Source organism: Wasmannia auropunctata, unplaced genomic scaffold (assembly GCF_000956235.1).
Source record: "Wasmannia auropunctata unplaced genomic scaffold, wasmannia.A_1.0 LD334213.1, whole genome shotgun sequence".
Taxonomy (NCBI): domain Eukaryota; kingdom Metazoa; phylum Arthropoda; class Insecta; order Hymenoptera; family Formicidae; genus Wasmannia; species Wasmannia auropunctata.
Genome location: NW_012028677.1, coordinates 30,079 through 53,313, shown reverse-complemented (window position 1 = coordinate 53,313; position 23,235 = coordinate 30,079). Strand labels below are relative to the sequence as shown.

Sequence of the window (23,235 nt, the reverse complement as noted above, 5' to 3'; positions counted from 1 at the left end):
TGAGCTAATTCTTTACCTAAATTTCATTTATTTCGCGAGTTATGAGATACGCCTGTGTAATCCCTTAGTCTCCTCGTATCACAGTTCTCTCTTCCTCTTCTCTTTATTTTTAAATAAAAATTGTAGAAATGGTAGAAATGAATAAAGGATTTTGAATTGAATCACGGATAAATCATAACGTGTCACCCTGACATTCCGAATCAAGATATCGAATCTTGAAAAACATGCATGCTCGTCCGAACTGAAACGTGACTGGAATGCAATAATGGCCATTTAACTTATTTTTCCTTCTGTGTTTTTTCTCTGTTCGCCCAGGCACATACTTGGAAAAAAAAAAAGAACGAGAGCGGTATGCCTTCTGCAAATATTACTCACATTTTATTCGATAAGCCCGGAGAGAAGAATTTATTCGTAGAAATGATAATCTCGAGTGAAAGCTGATATTTCAGTATCTCGACGTCTTATTTCGCGTTGTATTACACAATGGCAGATACGCGTGACGAGAACGATTCCTAATATCGAGCAAACAAATGAAACGTGTGCATGTACAATATAAAAGTACACTGATTCGGGAAGCTGCGTTCTCCCGTGTGAAGCGCGGACACGTCGCGCATGAGTTACGCGCGTTATCCCATCGCCCCTTCGCGTCCCTCCGCTTCTGGATGAATCAATTGCGGAGTGCGTTCCGAGAAATGTTTGCACAGACATTGAAATCAAACAATTACGTTTTTCGACCTAAATTGAGCGGTGGCTTAAACAGCGCGGTATTGAGCTCTCTCGGCTGGTAAAAACAACGGCTCCGTTTGAGAGAGCATGACGCTGCGCGACCATGAATCTCGCGTGGGAGTTAGCGTGAGGTCGATGAATCTGGTTGAATCACGGCCGTCCTTAGTCCTCGCGGTTCACCTTCCAGACCGAGCATTGTCCGCGCGCGAAGGCGCAGACGAGATGGTCGCGTAAATCAAGAATCGCGCGCGTCACTCAACGGAACGCCGATGCATTGCGAAATGCGCTTGTCTTCAACTCGACCTGGATGTACATCGCGGAATGAATACAATACTCGCTTTGAAAGAATTTCTATTAGGGTACTTTGTATTGGCGGTACAGACTTCCTAAACCAGTTCGCGAGCACGCAAATTACATCGTCGGGAGGGACAGAAAGTATATAAAATTGAAGGTGAAATTTGCGAATTTTTTTCAGGAAGAGGAATAAATGGATGTAGCTCTTCGTGTAGGTATTATTTATTTACTATATTTGAAATGTAGAAAATTAAGTTGTAATACGAGATTTATTAAAATTATAGGAGTTCCGTCATTAAAGACAGACCGAAAAATATAAGTCTTCAGTCATTATAAAAACAAGCTCGAAAATTTCGAGTTTTGCTGATTCTGTGACTTCTATAAAAGAAGCAATTTGCTATTCTCTGGTTTAGTTTTTCTCAGGATATTTTCTTCAGATTGAACCTAAAATAAACATTAAAAATCCTGTTTTGAGGAAAAACTAGATCAAAGAATAGCAGTTTGCTTCTTTAGAATCGTGGTAAAATTCGAAATTTTCAAGCTTATTTTTAGAATAACAGAAAACTTTTATACTTTTAATCATTTTTTTATTACAAATTAATTTTCCACGTCTTAAATATAGCAATAAACAATATCTAACGGAAAACTGTATTTTTTATTCCTTTCTTTTTGAAATAAATTCGTAAATTTGGCCTCCAATTTAACCGTGCAAATCTTCCCCTTCTGTAACTAGGTAATATTTTCATTCGCAATGAGACTTCGTTGAATTCAGACGAACAATATATCCTCTTAATTTCTGAGTAATAAATTGTTACAAGCGAGGCTTGCAACCGGTTACAGTTTTATTATAATTTTATTATGTGGTCGTTCACAATTGCGAGCGCGAGAAGTAAAGTTCAAAGAAAAAAATGCGCGTTAATATAATAATGCCGTCCTTAATTTCGCAGCGTGTAATTTATAATAGAATATGTCATGGTCAACATGCACGCTCGCACGCACGTCTCTCACGTGAATTGTGTACTTAAAACGCAGAGACATCGACTATCTTTCTACAATGGTAATGGTAAGTGTAAGATACGAAGTTAAAAATTAAGGACATTCATTTGCGTCTATCATGATGCATACGAGGAGCACATCGCATGCTTCTCGTATCTACGAGGGGAAATCATTATTACAACTGTAATCGTATAATATTCAAAGGTCAACGCGTCTTGCGACTAGAGTCAACGTCGCTCTAGGAATAAAAGGGATTGTCTGGATATTGAAAGCTCCAATGATTTTTGGCACACGTTTAATAGCTAGATATGTTAGCGCGTTAACATAAAAAAATCTAGAATTTATGTTCAAATATAAAAATCTTTATGTATCTCAAAACAAGAGAAGACAGAGGGCATTAAAAGAAAGGAAAATGGATATATAAAACTTGATGCAATCAAAGCCCATTGCAAAATAACATAGGAGCATTTTTTTTCCCCGCACGATTATGCATACATGGATCATGTAATAATTTTAAATTTACATAATTTCTTGTTATCATAATGACATTATAGAAGCGTCGCATGCACAATATACGCTTATCACTTGCTCTCGTTAATCCATGTTTACAAAAATCGGACGCAACATCGCAATGAATATAATATTTCGTATATTTTACAAAATAATAAAGATCTCAACAATAGCGGTGGAATATATATTATTCCAACTGGACGCAAAAATTGAAGGCATTGAATATGAAAAGTATGGTCAATCTGTTTCTGTTGCAACATTTATTTCCGTACTGTACAAAGAACTGCTCCTTAGTCGTTATTCGTAAGCTATTTCAATTATTACATGCTGTGTAGTAAATGCAACATTGTAAAGATAAGAAAGTGTAATAATTTACAGAAGTTTTTGGAAGATATCGGACGTAATTCAACAAGATAGCTGAAAGTGGATGATTATCTTAAAGGATAACTAAATATTCATGATTCCTTGTATTTATTGCACGTCAGTGCCATGCCAGACTTAAATCCTATTTAGAAACATTAATCTACTTTTATTTCAGTGTCTTCAATTCTTGGCAATTATTTCACCTTCTCCTTCTTCTCGCAGTTTCTTTACGAAACTTTGCCTCACGCATACAGAAATGTACATATGTGTGTGCGTGTGTGTGTGTGTGTGTGTGTTTGTGTGTATTTATGCGTGTGTATGTATTTGTGTGTGTATCTCTTAAATATTTAACAAACTTATAATCTAAATTACACGTGAAGTTTAGGTAAGATCCCTTCCGAAAATATTTAATGGGTTTGCAGACACGCTATAGCCGCTATATATTTGTATTTTATGTATAGTGGACACAATCGAAGTGTTCCTCTGCGTATGTCCCAGTGTATGTTCAACATAACTGCGATGCACGATAGGAATCAATTGCAAAATATAGACACTTGTTAGTCAATATTATGTCAGGATCCTCAAGATCTCCTCGCCAATTCCCGACAGTAATGAGTTATTGTCACCTTTACCTTCGATCAATAGATTTTCCGTCGCTCTCTGTAACGTAGAAAGACATGAGAACCTAATATGTATTTAAACCAAACTTAGAAAATTAAAATCTTTATGCAAGTTTCAATTAAATCAATGCAAATATAATACTTGTTTAAGACATTGAGATATACATTTTTCTGCTTTATATTAATTAATACTCTTTACTCGGATAATCAATTATTTACTGTACAGCAAAGCGACAATTAAACTTACGTTATAGTTAATTTACGTTAGGCAAATAATTTAACAATCAAATCGGCAATTAAGAGTCCCACGCAGATCTTTAGAGCGTAAAATTCTTTCAATTTATTCCAACTTCAAATTGCATAGAAATCCTTCGCAAATGTTTCGACTTTATTCAAGCCATCTTCAGCGCAAAATATGTATACAAGAATTAATGCTCCACAGGATAAGACTAATTTCCCAAGTGAAAACAATAGAGATCCATGTGTATCAAAATGTTAATGGATAAAAAAATTTTAATACAATCAATATGAAGCCAAAAATTATAACTTATGCTCTTTCGTCAACTGTCAGATGTTAAAAATTTTTAATTTTATACAGATTTTGTGCTGAAGATGGCTTGAATAAAGCCGACACGTTCGCGAAGGATTTCTATGTAATTTGAAGTTGGGATAAATTGAAAGAATTTTACGCCCTAAGATCTGCGTGGGACTCTTAATTGCCTATTCTACCTATACTCAAATGTATTATTTCAAAAGTCTAACACTTTCTTAATTGTTAGATAATTTAACTTACGTTATATTTTAACAAAAGGCACACATGATGTCCCTTCAAAGAATGTCCGTATAAAGATGCAGTGTCGTCAATTTGTTCCACGAGTGTGAGATTGCACTTGCGACAGATAACATTCAGAACCGTGTCGAAGTCCTGAGAAGGCATTATCTCTCGTCTAATCTTAGATACTAATTGACCACTTTTAAGGAGCTCCGTGAGTATGTCCTTGTGAGAGAGATGCCCGACCATGAACTTGCTACACGACAGGGGTACGGTGAAGTCGAGCTTTTCTTGTTGCGTGCCTTCTTTACTTTCAAACATGTACGTCAGTGTACCTCTAAGTCTCTGAGCGAACGTCACGTCCGAGACTAGAACGGTGAACTCGGTTTCTTTGCTAGATTGCAGAGGCAGTTGGAACGGCAGTTTTATTCCAAATTCGTCTCCAGGCTGTTAAGAGTGCGAGATGACGGATTACAAAATTATTCTCGCAAATTAAAGCGTAAAACTCCTAAAAATATATATTCAAATGTGCATTAACTTACGTTCCTAACTAATTTGAGTGACGCTGTGTCTGGAACATCAAAGACTAACTCTTTTACAAGTGGCTGACCTGTATTTGTAATGGAAATCGATACGATAATTTTACTTGAGTCGTGAGGGATTTGTCTCAGCTCGTACCTCATGGAAATGACTTTGTTTTTGGCTAATTCTTCCTGGGAGATATCTTGCTGTGCAGTAATCGCGTTATATTCGTCATTCATAATATCGTTCTTCAGCTCCGGCAATATCTCTTTTGACGGAGTGGATATTCCAGCTGTCTCCTCGTAATCCAACGACTTATTCTCCTTCTTACTCTTCGACTTCTTCGATTTCCTATGCTTCCCGTCTTCCACGTTGGACTTCTTGTGTTTGCCTTGACCCTTTGACTTCTTGCGTTTGGTATCTTTTTGTGACTCGCTGGACACTTCTATGTATTCTCCTATGGCAGGAGACTGCACTTTCTCGGGAGACGAATTAGTTTCCAACCACAAGTCAGACTCCTTCTCGTCATTCACCTTGTTCTCCACGACATTCTTGACTTTTCTTTTAGACTTTCTATGCCCCTATTAATTTAGAACGCATAAATTATTAGAAAGTATTTTTTTTTAATATATAAATAAATCAAATGAATTCAAATTATATTATAATGCTTGTTAATATAAAGACAAAATTTACCTTTTCCTTCTTATTTTCCTTTTCTTCAACTTTTTCCACTTTTTTAATTTTATTTTCAATAACTCTGTGTTCTAAGACAGGCAATTTTTCATCTTCCCGTAAAGGCATATCCAAATCGATATTCAAAGCTCTATGTGGATCATTCGTGTCTGCTAAATCGTAATCGTCACTGTCACTTATCTCTGCGCCCGGAGGTAGTTCCCCAATTCCAGTATTTACTATTTGCAATGGTAAACTGTCATCCTTTTCATCCTCCTCCTCCGACGCAGACTTTTTATCTGAAAATATTCAACGTTAAGAATCCCAAAGGTCTAACAGCACGTTTGGTGCAACATATTATTAGTATACACAACAGTTACTTTTATTTTTCTTCGATTTCTTCTTCTTCTCATGCTTTTTATATTTTTTGTTGCTGCTATCTACGTCGCGACATCTGTGCGAGTTGGAAATCTTTAAAGAGATTGGGATGTCTAATTCCGCGACAGGAATGTTGTCAAAGTCTTCATATACATTCGACGAATTGTGATATGACGTAGGAGTCTTAAATGAGCCCTTCAAATAATGAGGATTATTTTCTTGCTCCAATTTTCTCGCTTCACGCCTCCTCTCGAGTTCTTCCAGGGACGGCTCACTTAAATCCCGTTTGGAAAACGAATTATTCGATTTCTCCGTCTTAATAAAAATATCATTCATGTCTAAATCCTCGGAATCCGAGCTCTCCGAAGGCGGATCGTTGATCCAGGAATCCAAATCTAAATTTTCCGGTATCGGAACCTGAAAGATATAAAATTTTATATTACGAAACTTGTAAATAATCTGCATCATGTGTACATCATATTTTCTCCCAAACAAAATAAAAAAATATTTTTAAGTAGATAATACATGTGTATAATACTAATTAATACGTACTTTTCGTTGAGCTTTTGGTGCAACTGGATTAAGTTCACCTTCGAAAGTCTTGATTAATTCCAGCGCAAGACCTGAATTTTCTTTCAAACATTCAAGCAGTACTAATGCAGAACTTGATCTTTCCTGAACTTCCAGGTCGCCACTACAAACAAAAGCTGCTATTTTGTCCTTCAATCCGTAAATCTGTAAAGTGAAAACCATTATTAGAACTACAGGCTTTATAATTAATGCAAATATATATAATTGTTTCAAAATACTAATAACTGCATGGTGTGTGCACGATAAAGACAAGATAAAAGTTTATCATCACATCAATTATATGTTTTTATACCTTTTCCATGGTTTCAGTATCTTCCTCCTTCTCCGCTTTGGCGTATGTCGTTGCAGCCAGTTTTAATATATTATGAACGTAAACAGCCTGTATATGTCCTGGCAAACTAGAAGCTTGCGATCGCAACATAGACTGCAATGTTGCCAAAGGATCTTCCAATTCGCTATTGATTTAACGAATCAATGTGTTATTACATAATTAGATCAATTAGATCAATGCTACGTGTAACATTCTTGGTACCTAGAGAATTCTCCGCAAATCCATGCTGCTGCATATAAAACCTCGGACATCGTTGCCCTTGGCTGGCCGGTTAAAAGATATGAATTCTCAAGCAGTAAGGCACATTGTTGAACTGCATATTTTCGGATAGCTTGTACACGAATTGCTACATCAAGTAATTGAGTCGCTACTAATGGTCCGTGCTTGGTGCCTTCCATTCGCGTGAGTTCCACCAATACAGATATGTACCTGCGTGAGCGTACACAAAGTCTTTCTATAATCTGCCCTAGACAATGGGATTTATGTGAAAAAAAAAAGATGTTATATTTACCACTCAAAGTAGGTAATGAAGTGATAGTTGTTCTGTGAGCAAATCTGAATAATCTTTGAGAGCAATTCATCGCGATACATAGTGCCTTCGGCTTTGTCCATATGTACCATTAACTTCTTAACTATCTCCATTAGGTTTTTCTTGGAAACCATTCCGTATAACAAATCCAAGGCACGCAGTCTTATAGTTTCGTCTTTGTCGTCAAGACACTGCATAATTAGATCTTTGTGAGATTGCACGCTCTTCGGATGATTCCTCAGTATCTTCGACATCGCCAACAATCCCAGATACTTCAAGTTTTGATCAGAGTCCTCTATTAATATTCTCAATTTTTGAACACACAACTGTATCGAATCGGAATGACTCGGCATGCCGGACGATATAGAAATCAATACAGCGATTACCGTATTGATACATTCGTACAGTAAGGACATTGCGGATGTACTAAAAACGATCAGTATTATGTTGTAAATTATACGGAGAATTTATTCGTAATTAAAAAAAAAAGAAACAAAATTATTGTAAAATACATTATACGTGTAAAATACTAAATACGTTACAAGAGATAAATAAAAAATAAGATAAAGTTTAGGTAGCTAGACGACGTAAAAGCAATGATAGAAACATTACAAGCGCGATAGTTAATAGATACTTTAAAATACATTAGATACCTGTGTATCAAATTGGTAAGGGGTTCTATTAACTTTCTGCCAAGCCTAGGTTCTAAAGGTGTCAATGCCCCAAACTGGAAATATAATGTTATATTGCCTTTCTAAGATGTACATGGTAATTTCTTTTTATACAGAAGAGAGTAGCTTAATGCTTATTTCATGAACAGATGAAATATGTAAAATCAAACTATATACAAAATCCGAGTGATTCTACAAAATATTTTTTGACATTGATATACACTACAATACGTTATAGTTTCAATAAATAAATCTACAATTGTACTGTAAAAAAAAAACAATTTAAAACCTTGAAATCAGATCAATTAATGGTTGAGTAAGTTGCCGACCCAGCTTTGGCTCGATCAGAGTTATAGTCGAGAACTGAGTGCGAGAAACAAAACCAACATAGCTTACATAATAAGAAAAGTGTGTATAAAATGTATAAAATAGTATTATTATTTTTTTATTATGTATAAAATAGTATTATTATTTTTTTTTAATGATTATGGATGTACAGGTCTCGAAATTCGCGAATCAAAATATCATAGCAAAAAAGTCTTCAAAAAATTAAATAAAAAATTATTTGTAAATTTTTATTTTGAGCAGTTTTTGAGGTATAAGAGTTTAAATTTAGCCAATTATAGATTATGGTTAAACGGAAACATGTTCATGAATGTCGATAGTGTCACACACTTCAAGCGTGTACTAGTCTATAATTTGCTAAATTTATACTCATATCTCAAAAACTACTGTTTAAAATAAAAATTTACAAATAACTTTTTTACTTAATTTTTCGAAGACTTTCTTGTTATAATATTTGCGAATGGGGATACCCTGTATATGATTTTATGTCCGTAAAATACACAAAAGAATTATTACACCGTTTATCTCTTAAAAATCTAAAGCAACGACAAGAAAAAGGCACTCACCAATTTGATAATTTTGATAAGCATCCAATTATTCGTGGAAGTTGTCATCAGCTTAAAGAAAACAGGCGCCAAGCTCAGGTAATTCTTCGGGTTCTTTCTGGCCAATTCGCAAACTACGTTTACCGCCGCACTTTGAACACCACTGTCTGGATCCTCAAGCTTTTCCTTCAGCCGAGGGAAAGCGGGTCTCAGGGCCTCCGGGAATCTCAGGAATACTTTATACATCATCAAAACCGCCTTCTTGCGCAAGTATGGCTTTGTAGAGGTCAACAATGTCATTATGTCATGAACCAGGTCACGTGCTAAATCTGGACTTATAAAGCAAGACAGACCGCTCAGTGCTAAACCAGCATCATATTGATTTTGGCTATTTAAATCTTTACGAATCATATTCGTTGTTAGCATCAATAGCTGTAACAAAAGGAAAGCATCGAATAAATTACAAGGTTTTCCTACAAACCTAGTAATTTGTTAAATATTACGTATCATATAAACGTAAATAAATATGTACACAATTTTCATCAAATAATCTGCACTCATTTTATACATTTAATTTCATATTTAGTCTATATTCATTTATAATGAAATCATGTATTAATATAGACAATAGTAAAAATAAAATTATAATAAAAAGAATATATATTGACCGAGTTTATGTTTGAAAAATTTACATAAAGGTACTACTACTTATAAAATACAAGATGTTGTTTTACCTCTGTATCCGCGTGAAAGCTCTGACTGGCAGCGAGATAGCCAATTCGCTTGTGAGTGAACTTCGTCGACGACATTACTTCTATTATGTTAAAGCCGGCCCAGCTGATGTCATATCCCAACATCTGGAGCTGAGGAACATAGGGGTGAATCAGTGATTAATACAAATTGAATTGAATTGCATTAAGCTGGACGCGTGGCAAATCGATCGGCACAAATTGCATCACGATGCCACCTGACACCTTGGCATCTGTCAAAATTTACATATGCCAGAGGACTTACATATGTCAACTTGGCCACGGCATTGGCTTTAACCGCCACATTGTCCTGCCGCAATTCCTGCTTGATCTCCTCGATACACTGCGCGATGTACTTCGCCTGGCACAGAGAAAAGAGGAGCAAAATATATCATCGATATGTTTAATAGAGAGAGAGTGTGTGCGGGGGAGGGAAAAATTAGGTTAGGTTCCGACTCCGCCGAAAAGGCAAAGCAGCGAGGAGTAATCGCGGAGCAAACACACACACACACACACGGGAATCACCTCGTTCTCCTTATTGTTCCTGATCCCGCGCACCAGATCCGTCAGATTCTTGTCGAACATCCGCTCGAAGTTCCCCTTTACCTTGCGGAGTGCCATGGTCGCATTTAAAAAAAATAATAATATATATCAAATGCCGTTTTACGCTCGCGCGACACCACCGCTCAGGGGACCGCCTCCTCGCGCATCGGCCGTACGTGGTCTCGACTTCGCCCGGACGACACGTGGCCCTGATACCATTACAATTAACCGTAAATCCGTAAATCCGCCGTCCTGCATTCACATCTTTTGACAGAGACTGCTGGACGGGCGAGAGAGGGCGAGCGCGACTCGGGCTACTCGGCACTCTCGGCGGTCGGCAATCATATACCTCTAAGAAATGTCAAGAGGGCAGACAAACACGGGCTATCTGACGTATCTTCGCCCATTGGGTATATAGTTCCATCAACGTGCGCTCGGCTTTTGCGATTCGCTCCGGAAAACGCAATTCTCATGAATCCACTTACGACACGTTGACGCGAGATATAAACTGAATAAAAAAACATGTATTTTATATCATATACATTAGATTTTTTATACATGTATTTATTATTTTTCATTTTTTAAATATATATATATATATATATTTTAAACATATGTTGTTTTTAAATATATATTTTGTAACACATTATATAAAATATCGACTAAATCAAACGCAAAATAATAAAACAAAAAAAATCTTTGAAGAATATTTTGAACCTGAAGATGATTAGTTATCTCATCTCGGATTAATTATAATTTCAATTAAACTCCAATTAATTTGTCGAATAATATCTATAATAATATTTTTGTCAACATGGCTAGCTTTACCAATTTTTTGTTATTTATAGGGAGAAAGATTATAGATTAATTGGCAATTAATTTAAGAATTGCTTGAAAAAATCTTTATAATTTAAAAGATATATATATATATATATATATGAAATATGTATATGTATATATGTATAATATGAGAATAATATTTCTTATCGCAATAAAATTGTTATTTTTTCACTAAATGATTTTTATTTTTATGTTGTACTTTATATATTAAATGTTATTTTATTATATATAGAATATTACATATATAAAATTAAAAATATATCAGGATAGTCGAACTCACAAATTGCTTCGAGATATTGTATTATTTTTACGTTAATGCAATAACAGTAAAAGTTATAAATTATTTTATATAGTTTATTTTTTATCTTTAAATCTGCATCTTCTACTGTATAAATTTTTTCATTTCTCCTAAAATAGATATTACTATATTACGAATATTTTTTTCGTAACATATACCTATTATTTATTTATATAATAAATTACGAGTGTGTACGTAACATAATTATTTAAAATTTAACCAATCAGACTAGACTTGTCGTGCCTCTTATATGACGCATGCGCATGAGCTCTGTATTTCTTTCGGAGTCATCCAGCCATGTATTTTGTTAAGAAGTTAGCAGCCTATATATAGTCGCTAGTTCTTATCAGTTTTCATTGATATGGCTGTGTACATACATCTACAGATAAGGAAAGAGATTTAGAGATGGCGAGCCGCGCTGACCAATTAATCGAAGCCTCCGCGATATAACCGACCCCCCTCGCGCGCTCTCACACACGTACACGCGGGGATCCCTTCTTTGTATTGACCCACCCACACTCTCCGGAGGGATCTTCGGGGCGTTCGTCTCAGACTGCTCTCAACTTTCGCGGACCCCTTCGCGAGACCGCCGCGCGCGCGACGCGGGTAGCGAGCCGACGACGAGAGAGACAAAGGCGGAGCGGAGCGCGGACGGAGCCGCCGTCGGAGAGGACGGAATCCGGAGTGCTAGTACTGCTCACCGCTGGCCGGAGTCGCCGCGAATCGACGGATCGATTATGGAGCGGCGCGCATCGCGGGGCCGTCGCGAGCGCGCAGCGCCCTGAAAAAGAAAGGCCGACGAGAGTCGAGAGGCGAGAGTGTCCGCGCGCCGCCGAGGCCGTGCCGCGCGTGTCGTCTCGTTCCGCGTCCACTTGGCTTGGGCGTCCACTGGGTCGGCGGCAGGACTGGGGTGGCCAGGCAGCGGCGGCATCAGGGGATCAGGGGGCGGCACGACGACGCACATGAGACGCGGCCCCGCGGACCTCCGAGAGGTTGAGAACCGCTCCGGTATATTTGTATATTTAATTCCTTATCTCTCTCTCCCCGGTGCGCGCACGGAGCTCGCCGTCGCGCGACGCTAGGGGATGGACTGTACATCTCCCCGCACGTCGCGGTTATACGTCGCGAGTCTCGATTTCGCACGGCTGCGCCCGCCGCGGAGATCCCGAGTCATCCCGGCGGGATGACTCCCGGTTCCCGGTCATGAGACATAATTAAATTGCCTCGTCGATCATTGCCCGCGACGCCGTGCGAAAGCCGCTCTCGCCGACGTGCCGCGCGATGTTGATGCAACATATTGCGACGGATGCCGTCTGCACTTTGTTTCGCGTTACTCTCGCTAAACGGGAAAAGCTCTTCCGTTTTGCTTCTTATATGTACATATATGTACGGCATTGTCACAAACTTAATATTTCTAATTTATACGATTACACGCGATTTTATTACACACATATGTATACAATTAAAATTATATTCTTCAGAGAAGGTCTTTGTTTATTTTTTTTTCTATTGCATTCTTTTCTTTTTTGTATCTTGCAGATAACTTGTCGCAGGTGAATGTTTCATCTTCGGCGAAACAATGACTTCGGGTTACTTCAGTTTGCCAGTTAATATGGACAGGGTATGCAGGATCTGTCTCACCGAGGGTACCAATTTGTCGTCGATTTTCTCCTCCGCTCAGGACGTGAACGAGCTCACGGGTCTTTCTCAGAAGATACAGATTTGCGGCTCCATCGAGATAGACGAGCAGGATGGATTACCTTCCCTGATATGCGACATCTGTATTTATAAGGCCAGCGTCGCCCACGAGTTCAGGCAACAGTGTCAACACTCGGACACAAAGTTGCGCATGTACTACAATAAGCCTGCCAAATGTGCTGCTAAGTCCGATACGGTAAAGACATCAAATTACTTTTGCTTATACGTACGAAATATGTACGATAGTGCATGTACATGTGATGTAATTTTTCAGGATTTTCAGGATTCTTGTACGCAGACGGATCTACAAACGAGATTGGTGCTGTCGAAAAAGTCAGACCACTTCCAGGAGGATTACTTCGACAAGGAAGACATGCAGGTGGTTGCGAGCGCGCAGGAGTTCATTCCAACCACCGACTCATTTCCCAGAGGCGAAGTCAGTCTGAACGCCAGTCAGATTCAGATATCGGATGAAAAGCTGTTCATCTGCTCCATCGGATTCGAAGGTAAAGAGGAGGGGAAGAATTCTTGCATATCAGAGGGCGAGGTACATCAAATGACGATGGCGCAGGAAGATGCGCAGGATGCGTCTAACATCATCAGTTTACAAAACAAGGATGACGACAACAAGGAGGCCGATCCGTACGTGGAGAAGAGCAGTGCCGATCAGGAGGAGGAGCAGCAGTTCGTCAACGAAAGTTTATCCAATGACAATATAGAGGAGGAGGAGGAGAGCGTCCCGCCGAAACGTACGTCCGCGAGAAAGACGAAATCGGCTAAAACGTACAGCGACGACGAGATCGCCGACAATTACTACGAGCCGAGCAGCGACAGTCGGGATTCGGTGGAGTCAAAGTTCAAGTGTAAGGTCTGCTCCAAGCAGTACGCCACGCAGAAGGGGCTGAAGAAGCACTCGTTGGTCCACGAGAAGAAGTACAAGTGCGACGTCTGCCTGAAGATGTTTTACAAGCAGGAGAACATGGAGAACCACCAGAAGATTCACACGTCGAAGCCGCACGCGTGCCAGCTCTGCCACGCGTCCTTCTCCAAGTCTCAGAGCCTCGTGAGGCACTTGAAGTCGCACACGGAGAAGGTGAACGATATGATCAAGCAGATCAACACGAGCGAGCGGAAGGACAGTAAGGAGCCGAAGAAGGAGCTCAAGAGCGAGGACGACACCGACGACGAGACCACCGGGCCGGCGAACGAGGCGGACGAATTCGAGAACGCGCCCGAGTTGTACAAATGCGAGATATGCAACCAGTATTGCTCGTCGTTGAAGAATCTGAGAAGACACGCGCTCGTGCACGGCGACAAGAAGTACTCGTGCACCGTGTGCAAGAAGTGGTTCTTCAGGCCGGACACGTTGAAGAAACACGCGGAGAAGCACGGGCACGGGCTGCTGGACAATCTGGTGGACGACAACAAGCTGTACGACTCGGACGACGACGATGTGCCGACGAGCAACAACCCCGCGACGGATCCCGCGCCCGAGGGCGAGAACGTCAAGAGGGAGGAGAGCGACGAGGAGGGATCCGGCGAGTACAAGTGCCAGCACTGCGACAAGGTCCTGGCGACCAAGAAGGGCCTGCGACGGCACGTGTCGATGCACAAGCCGAAGGCCGAGCCCGTCACCTGCGAGATCTGCAGGAAGGTCTGCGCCAGCCAGGCCCGCCTCGTTCTCCATCAGAGGACGCACAAGCCGAAGGAGAAGGTGCCGCGCGAGTACCTGTGCCACATCTGCAGCAAGGTCTACCCGAGCAACTCGTCTCTCACCTACCACATGCGCACTCACACCGGCATCAAGCCGCACGTGTGCAAGACGTGCAACAGCGGCTTCACGACCACGACGAGCCTGGCGAACCACATTCGCATTCACACGGGCGACAAGCCGTTCGTCTGTCACGTGTGCAGCGCCGCGTTCGCCGTGAGCTCGGCCTTTCGCAGGCACCTGACCCGGCACACCGGCGAGGCGAATTACCTGTGCAAGACCTGCGGCAAGGCCTTCAAGAGGCTCAGCACGCTGAAGGAGCACACGTACACGCACTCCGGCGAGAAGCCGTACGTGTGCAAGACGTGCGGCGCCGCGTACAGCCACAGCGGCAGCCTCTTCGCGCATCAGAAGCGCTGCCGCGCCCAGTACGGCGAGATGATAGTCGACGATCACAATCATCACATGCCGCATCCGGTCACTCACATCCACGTGAATATGAATAACGTGAATAACGGGGCGGGAGTGCGGCCGGTCGCTGTGATAGGTCAGATGTTCTAAGAACGACGAGGTGGTGTTGTCACATACAGATTGCGAGCGTTATCTGCGTTATCCGAGAGTGTCGCGTACAAGCTGTTGCTAGTTTGCAGCTGCAAATCCTATGCACGAAATGCATGGCGTAAGCTGCACGTCATCTCTGTAAATATACACGCTCATTTTTCATAATGGAAAACGTTCCTCGAACATACCCCCGGCGCTCCAGAGACGCTAATGCTTTGCTTTTAAAAACACGTAAACGAGTATCCGCGGTGTAATAAAATGAAACGTACTCATGTTTATACGACGATCGAAGAGTTTAGAAAAAAAAAACGGTATAATTACAATACTATTATTAAAATTGCGAACTATTTTTTTATTATTTGATATCATAGGTACGAATATTTGTGGACTTCATATATTTCAACACACATATGTACATATATACATATATATATTTTTGTATGTTTCGTATAATCCAGATCTTGTTGTACCACATATTACATGATAGTTGTTTACGTTATCGTACTATTTTAGAAGGATACAATAGTTGATTTTTTTTTATATAGCTGAGTTTTTTTCCCCCTTATCAGAGTCGATTTGAGAATTAAATCAATATATAAGCGGAGACAAGGAAGACAAATCATTCGCGAAAATGCCGGTGAAAAAAAAATATAGAAATGACTATTTTCAAAAATTTAATAGAATTATTTTTTTTTCTTTTTTAGATTTAGAAATTTGTACGAATGATGTGAATTTGTAAAGATCATGTTAACATGAAGCGCAACGAGATTATTAATCGTTTGATTTTTAGAATACATTTTAAAAATTTTGCTAGCTGATGTAGCAGAAATAAAGAGTAGCGCTAGAAATGTAATATCAGGTATACAATTTCTGGGCTGTGACTATCGTATAGGATGATAACCGAATGAAAAAAGTCGATACAATCTACTTATTTAATAAACTTAATCGGCATACATTTATACTGTACCATCAAAATATGTTATAATTAAATGAATGATAATCATATTCATGCTACATTTAAAAAAAAATCACTTAGATTACATAAAATATGAAATAAATGTGCGTATAAACGTTAATATGCATACGAAGAATTGTGCGATCATATTTTTTAACTTCGTTAAAACGAAAATCTTACCGTTACGTATGTAATATAGATACAGAGATATGATGTTTCAATCGAAAATATTGTATTAAAAAAAAAGTAATAATTAGAGTATGGTTCATTTAATATTATTCATTGATTAATAAAAACACATTTCTTGACAAATCATATTTAAAACATTATAATTTGGATTTATTTCATCTAATGATTTTTAATCAAACGGAATATTATGATGAAAACAATAATTTTATAAACTTAGCAAAAATAAGTGAGGAATGTACAAATATGCATATAAATAATATTAGTTATACATATATCTATTATATAAAAAAACCAGGTTATAAGCGAGACTGATCATCATTCATTTAAATATTTAATAATATAAAATTTGTAAACCTTATTCCCTTAAATGCTGAATGAAGTAAAGTTTGTATTTTAAAATCTTAGCTAGTATCATTTTATTATATTTTTTGTACTGCTAATGGAAGTATTAGTTCTTCAGTTCAATTCTCTTGTTGCGACATAGATCTCTCCATCTTATCAATATACGATTATCAATATATAATTAAATGAGTTTTTTTCAATCAAAATATACATATTTACCGAGTTTGTTTAATTTCCCACAGTGCCTGCATAATTTAACATGTTGGTTATTTATTTATGTTATAAAAACTTGTATTAATAAAAGTTCTATATGATTATAAATTTCTTTCATTGTAAATAAAATAGCATTCAAAGAAAACAAATAGTTAAACAGCAAATATTTCATATTTGATTTAATTACAAAATTAAAATTGAATATACACATAGATTCAAAAAAATATGGATTTCTACTGTATTTTATTGTATAATTATGAGATAATTTTAGCATAATTTGTGTAATACAACCGATATTAAAAATTTACATTAGTGGACATTATTTCTTTGTACATTTTTATATTTTACAGAAAATTTTAATAAATCATTGCATTTTAAAACTCATATGCAAAAAAACTCCGCTTAATATAATTTTATATAGATAAGATTTTTTAAAAACAAAATGTTACAATAAGAGGCGCATATAAAAATATTTCTTAAATATTAATTATAATGATAAAATATTGATATTTTATTATTTCTATTTACATGAAAAAAGATTCACTTTCATTTCAATACATACTGACAGAAACTAAAATAAAAAATTTTCATTACGTATCTACAATTTTTTATGTCGTTATATGTAGAAATAAAAAATTGTAGATATACTAATAAAAAACTTCTATTCTATTAATTATATATAAAAAAATTACGTCACGTTATTATATGATTAATTAAACTCTACCGTGACGAAAATAACTTATTAAAAATAAATCAATCATCCTTAAGTATTTTGTTTTTCTTTTTTAATATTCGATAACGTCGCCAAACGGAGTGTCTTGTTCTCTGAAGAGCTTTAGCCAAAACAGCATACTTGCATTTTTCATTGAGAAATGGATTATGTTCTAAGTGTTCTATTATTCTTTCGTCTTCTTCAGGTTTATATCTAGCCAATTTAACGTAAGTGTTAATTTTTTTTTACTATTGTTACAAATTGATATATTTACTTTACAATTATATAAAAGTACATAAAGGTAATTACATTCAGTGCTATGCATTAATGCTATACTTTTTCAATGTAGAAATTTTACAACAATCTCAGTCAATCGGGCAAAGTTTTCTAGATTACTTGGATGTCATTGAGTTTGCTTGATTGGCTTAGATTGCTAATTTCTACATTAGCTTACGTTTAAAAAGAATTTATGAATGAACAGCATTTATGAATGGCACTATATATATATAAATTTTGCTATACATTACCTTCCTTGTTGATTATTCTCGTATAAATTTCTAAATCTATGATAGACACTGTACAAAGTTCTGTCTGGTAAACCATCGGCTAAAAATTGTACAAATCTCTGTCTGTCTTCGATTTTACGAATGTATGCCTGTGTGCCGTTTCTTAGTTTTAAAAAAGGTGCAACTTTTTCTACATCCCAATCATGCAACTGTTAGCAGAATTAACATTGTAAATAATTTTTGCATTAGATACTCATATTACGAAAAATTCTTTAATTGTATTTAAAAAATATTTCTGATAAGTGAGATTTAGATAATAAAATGAAAAAGCAAATAGAGATAGCTTGCATACTAACCTTGCAAAATGCCTTCCAATTATTAGCGATAATTTTGTCCTCTTCAAAAGAAAATAAGCCCCTTTTAATCGGTATTATTTTTTCAAATTCTTCTTTTTCTTTTTGTGTTACTGAGTGAGACCCAGCTCGTGTTTCAATGTAGTGCTGTGGCGGTGCCTCATGTCTCAGTTGCACGCATAAGTTTCTCAATTTCTGCAATGAAAAGTATTTAAAATTAGTTATACATATATATTTCATTTGAAAAGCTTTTGTCAAATTAAATTTTCTATCAAGATTTCAATACCGCTAATTCTTCTTTGTCCAGTTGCTCTGCTAATGCTATTTGTTGTGCTAGATATGTCGCATCGCTACAATACTCGTCTTCTAATACACCCTCATTTTTCAATTCAACCTCACAAATGTACTTGTTTTTTCGCATTTCTTTCGACATGTCCGAATTTTTATTTTGTAACGTCTCTATTATTTTTTTTTCATTATCTTCAGTCTCACGTTTATTTTTACTCTTTAATTGTTTCTTCAAACCGCTCTTTTTATTCTGAGATGTTTTCATTCCAGTCCTGATGTTTTCATCCTTACATTTAAGTTTATTAACATTTACATTCTCCGATTCTTTCATCGAATCTTCCTTCTGTTTCATCCAATTCGGGATATTTTCATTTTTTTGTTTAACTTTACAAGTACCTTTTTTCTCTGAATCCATTTCCATTGAATCACTATTTTTATCTTGTGACGTTCTTATCCTGTTCCTAATATTTTTATTCTTATATTTAATTTTATTTTCATTTTTATTCAAATCATTCTCTTCATCCTCTGATGTTGTAATCCTATTCCCACTATCTTTATTCTTACATTCAACTTTATGAACATCTTTATTCTCTTCCGTCGAATCGTTGTCTTCATCCTGTGAGAGTTTTTTCTCATTCTGGATATTTTCATTCTCAACTTCATTGGCATCTTCATTTTTTGATACTTCCAAATCATTGTTTTCACTCTGTAAAGTTTTTTTCCTATTCCGGTCGTTTTCATCCTTATTAATTTCATAGGCATTTTCATTTTGCGATTTTTTCATCAAATCACTATCTTTATTTTGTGACGCATTTATTCTATTCTCAATATCTTTAACTTTATGGGCATTTTCATTTTCTGATTCCTCCGTCGAATCGTTTTCGTCATTCTGTGAGATTTTTTTCTTATTCCGGATATTTTCAGTCTTGTATTTAACTTTATTAGCATCTTTATTCTTCGATTTTTCCGTCAAATTATTATCTTCATCCTGTAAGGTTTTTTCCCTATGCTGAATATTTTTTTCCTTGTATTTAACTTCATTGGCATCTTCATTCTTCGATTTTTCGGTCAAATCGCTATCTTTATTCTGTGACGTCTTTATATTTCTAATATTTTCACCCTTACATTTAACTTTGCAGGTATCTTCACTTTTCAATCTTTTCCTCGAATTACTATCTTCCTCCTGTGACGTTTTCATCCTTTTCTTGGTATTTTCTTCTTTTTCTTTTTTCTCAGAAGATTCTTTTGAATTGAACTTGAAGCGAATTTTTGTGAACAACTGTGGTTTTTTTGCGTCATCCTTTTCCATTTTGATTTAACTGATAATGCTGTCAATTCAAACAGAGTTTTATCAGCAAAAGATTATATATACATAATTATAGATATGAATATATAAATATCAACTCTGTATAAGGCGTAATTTATTTATATACATATTTTCTGAGACCAGCTAACCATTATGCATGTACACAAAGTTTTATATTATTTAACAAAGTTCAAAAAGGTAGCATTACGCAAAATAGTCAAAACAGGCCTCGTGAAACCTCATTAAAGTTTTACGCCAAATCATAACATTATTTTATAAGGACAAAGAATTCAGTTCTTGAACAATTAGATATCATCATTTCCATACAGGTCATAGATTTTCACTTTTTATGTACATATGTACATAAAACAATGATTTGGAAGTATCAAAAAATATGTACAGAAAAATATGTGCAGAAAACAATGATTTAGAAGTATCAAAAAATGAAGATGCCAATGAAGTTAAGAATGAAAATATCCAGAATGAGAAAAAAATCTCACACGATGAAGATAACGATTCGACAGAAGAATCAGAGAATAAAGATGTCCATAAAATTGAATGTAAGAATAAAGATAGTGGGAATAGGATTACAACGGATGAAGAGAATGATTTGAAGAATAAAAATGAAAATAAAATTAAATATAAAGAATGTTTAATAAATAATCTGATTTATATATCTGCTTTAATATATTAATTAATTTAATAATTAATTAATTAAATAGAAAAAGTACAAGCTTTTAAAAATTGCTTATCCTTCTCTCGTAATTGCTCGTTAAATTATCACAGGCGCGTTCGGTGACATTACCTGTCGTCTTGCGTGTGTGATCTTCGAAAAAAACAATGCAATAACGTAATAAATACGTTTTCGAGGTTATATTTTCCTCGCGCGCGAACCGTATAGGTAGGTTCTTCTTTTATATAAACAGAGAGGATTCTGACAGCGGTCATAGCGTCATGCCCGCGATTTAGCTGCGATGGCGATTGAGCTGGTTTCAGCGCCTCTAGAAAGTGGACATTGAACTACCAACTAGAGAGACCAATGAGAAGCACGCGTTGGACGGAAAGCGTGGTCTCTCTAGTTGGTAGTTCAATGTCCACTTTCCAGAGGCGATGAAACCAGCTCAATCGCCATCGCAGCTAAATCGCGGGCATGACCGCTCTCAGGATCCTCTCTGCCCTCTGGTTAGGATCTGCAACGTAACCTTAAAGTAAAATAACGCTCCAAGAAGGTAACGGAAAATTCGATCGCTCGCACTGCGCGTCACTAGGGTTTAACTGTCACTAGCGCAAGCTAAAGGCTACCGCGTATGAATTTAACGACAAAAAGGTTAAAGGTTAAAGTTCGCTCTCGAGAGCGATAAGAGGTCGATATATTGACATTAACTATACGTCCAGCGGAATTTTCGTTGAATATTTCATACCGATTGAAATGCCTTCAATTGCACTTTCCGCATTTGGACACCTTCATGCATAGCGGTCTTTAAAAACACTTGACGGAACGTTTGTTGTTCCTCGCAGCTGAATCAGCTGAACTCTTTCGACACTTTTGATCCTGTCTCCTTGTCTCTCCGACGTCCTAATCGCACACTCCTGCTTTATTTGAAGTGCAGAAAGGTAGTGCGATTGCAAAAATAGTTGCATGTGTCGAATTCGCTGTGTGAGGTATTTGTGATTATTTGGGCAATTTGAGTACATCGTGTTTACGAATCGATTTCTTATTTTTCTTTAGATGCGATTCGTTTAAAAAAAAAAAAAACGTTTTTTGAAGGCGCTATAATTCACCTGTCGGTGGAGTAAAAGAGGGGAAAAAAAACGTCAAATGCGTAAAAGCGTACGCCTATAAAGGATATCTTTAAGGTAATCTTTAATAATATCTTTAATGTGCTGAAATTAGATAAGATGCAAATTACAAGAAACATCGCCTCCAATTGTACACGTAATGTTTCTTCAGATATAATGAAACAGTCTCTCCCATAAGAATACCAATCAACCAGAAACACCACGGTTTATCCTGGATAATATCAGGCGCAAGACCTACCCGACAATTAATGAGAAACAATACAACATGGCTTCAGCGTCCAGCACAAGCGCGCGTAGCTTGTTCATCGAATCGAAGATGAGACTGGCGGATAGGGTGCAGGTTAACGTCAACAACATCGCCTCGCTCGCCAGGCAGATACAACGAGGCTCCAGAAGCAGCGAAGTAATATTTTTATTTTCACTAACTGGGCTTCCAGGAAAGATTACGGCTTGTCTATTGCAGTAATTTCTGTACACGCTACAAACGTACTCCGTTGTTCTTGCAGATTTTAATGCACGCAGCGAGAAATTTCGCACAGCAGGAGCATGGATTGGAAACGATGGAATCCGGTTTGAAGAAGCTCGCACTCATCGCTACCCACCTGGAGTATCATATGGACACGATTGACAAAAGTTCGACGATGTTGGAAGAGGTCACCGAACAAGTGCGATCTATGCAACGATAACCACGGTTGCCGCCTCTTCGATTTTCGCCCGGAGACTCCGCGGCATTCGACAAATCTCCGGTTCTCCGGAACGCGAAAATAATCTCCGAGTGAGCGCTTTAAATTTTGATAAAAATGATAACCTTGTTGAGAAAGCAGGATGATTTTATTTGGGCTCAATGAAAAATCTTTTGGCAAAACACTACATGTCCGGCACAGTATTTCTTAGAAGGTGGCAACCATGACAATGACATAATGTTGACAAAAGTATTTATTTCATGTTGTATATAAGAGAACTATTTAATGCGTATCTGCAGGATATATGTGTTATAAATGATATAATGTGAATGTTATGTTGCAGGATTGATTATTAATTTTAAGAACATGGGGGAGGGGGGGCGTCTTTCTAAATTTGGGAAATACGACTTAAAAATTATTTATATAACATCGAATTGTCTTTCTTCTCTTTTTCTTTTTGCTATGAATTCTTTCGCTATTAAGTTAAGATTACAAAATGTCTTTCATTTCTGTGATGTATTTGTAGATTGAGAACAAATATGTTTGCATATATATTTAAAAAATTAATATATATGTAATTAAAATATATAACTTACATTCTGTATGTAAGAAATATAAAGTTG

At 37.0% G+C, this 23,235-nt stretch overlaps 4 protein-coding genes across 9 annotated transcripts; 2 read left to right on the top strand and 2 right to left on the bottom strand.

Moving 5' to 3' along the window:
- Positions 1-1,063: 1,063 nt before the first annotated feature.
- Positions 1,064-10,496, bottom strand: LOC105459059 (AP-3 complex subunit delta-1). The gene is made up of 14 exons (XM_011704735.1): positions 10,140-10,496; positions 9,880-9,975; positions 9,600-9,728; positions 8,887-9,297; positions 7,958-8,031; positions 7,287-7,730; positions 6,977-7,204; positions 6,737-6,899; positions 6,406-6,588; positions 5,856-6,270; positions 5,497-5,774; positions 4,824-5,384; positions 4,303-4,728; positions 1,064-3,549 (listed from the first exon to the last, which is right to left on the bottom strand). Exons 1-14 carry the CDS (start codon positions 10,233-10,235, stop codon positions 3,457-3,459), a joined length of 3,597 nt encoding a protein of 1,198 aa, XP_011703037.1. The 5' UTR covers positions 10,236-10,496; the 3' UTR covers positions 1,064-3,456.
- A 1,781-nt stretch (positions 10,497-12,277) lies between these two features.
- On the top strand, positions 12,278-16,283 carry LOC105459058 (zinc finger protein 345-like). 4 transcript variants are annotated; one of them, XM_011704734.1, is made up of 3 exons: positions 12,463-12,681; positions 12,835-13,189; positions 13,277-16,283. In XM_011704734.1, exons 2-3 carry the CDS (start codon positions 12,875-12,877, stop codon positions 15,263-15,265), a joined length of 2,304 nt encoding a protein of 767 aa, XP_011703036.1. In that variant the 5' UTR covers positions 12,463-12,681; positions 12,835-12,874; the 3' UTR covers positions 15,266-16,283. The 4 variants fall into 4 exon arrangements, with proteins under 4 accessions (XP_011703034.1, XP_011703036.1, XP_011703035.1 ...); XM_011704733.1 differs by having other exon boundaries at positions 13,268-16,283; XM_011704732.1 differs by lacking the exon at positions 12,463-12,681 and adding an exon at positions 12,278-12,303 and having other exon boundaries at positions 12,835-16,283.
- A 1,403-nt stretch (positions 16,284-17,686) lies between these two features.
- LOC105459056 (myb-like protein X) lies at positions 17,687-21,630 on the bottom strand. Of its 2 annotated transcripts, none has more exons than XM_011704727.1 (5): positions 21,551-21,630; positions 18,822-20,151; positions 18,539-18,730; positions 18,204-18,391; positions 17,687-17,889 (listed from the first exon to the last, which is right to left on the bottom strand). In XM_011704727.1, the coding sequence occupies exons 2-5, from the start codon at positions 20,130-20,132 to the stop codon at positions 17,718-17,720; spliced, it is 1,863 nt and encodes a 620-aa protein (XP_011703029.1). In that variant the 5' UTR covers positions 20,133-20,151; positions 21,551-21,630; the 3' UTR covers positions 17,687-17,717. The 2 variants fall into 2 exon arrangements, with proteins under 2 accessions (XP_011703029.1, XP_011703028.1); XM_011704726.1 differs by lacking the exon at positions 21,551-21,630 and adding an exon at positions 20,935-21,024.
- LOC105459057 (UPF0693 protein C10orf32 homolog) lies at positions 21,587-23,036 on the top strand. 2 transcript variants are annotated; one of them, XM_011704730.1, is made up of 4 exons: positions 21,587-21,791; positions 21,859-21,986; positions 22,081-22,332; positions 22,436-23,036. In XM_011704730.1, the coding sequence occupies exons 3-4, from the start codon at positions 22,195-22,197 to the stop codon at positions 22,613-22,615; spliced, it is 318 nt and encodes a 105-aa protein (XP_011703032.1). In that variant the 5' UTR covers positions 21,587-21,791; positions 21,859-21,986; positions 22,081-22,194; the 3' UTR covers positions 22,616-23,036. The 2 variants fall into 2 exon arrangements, with proteins under 2 accessions (XP_011703032.1, XP_011703031.1); XM_011704729.1 differs by having other exon boundaries at positions 21,587-21,986.
- The last annotated feature ends 199 nt before the right edge of the window (positions 23,037-23,235 follow it).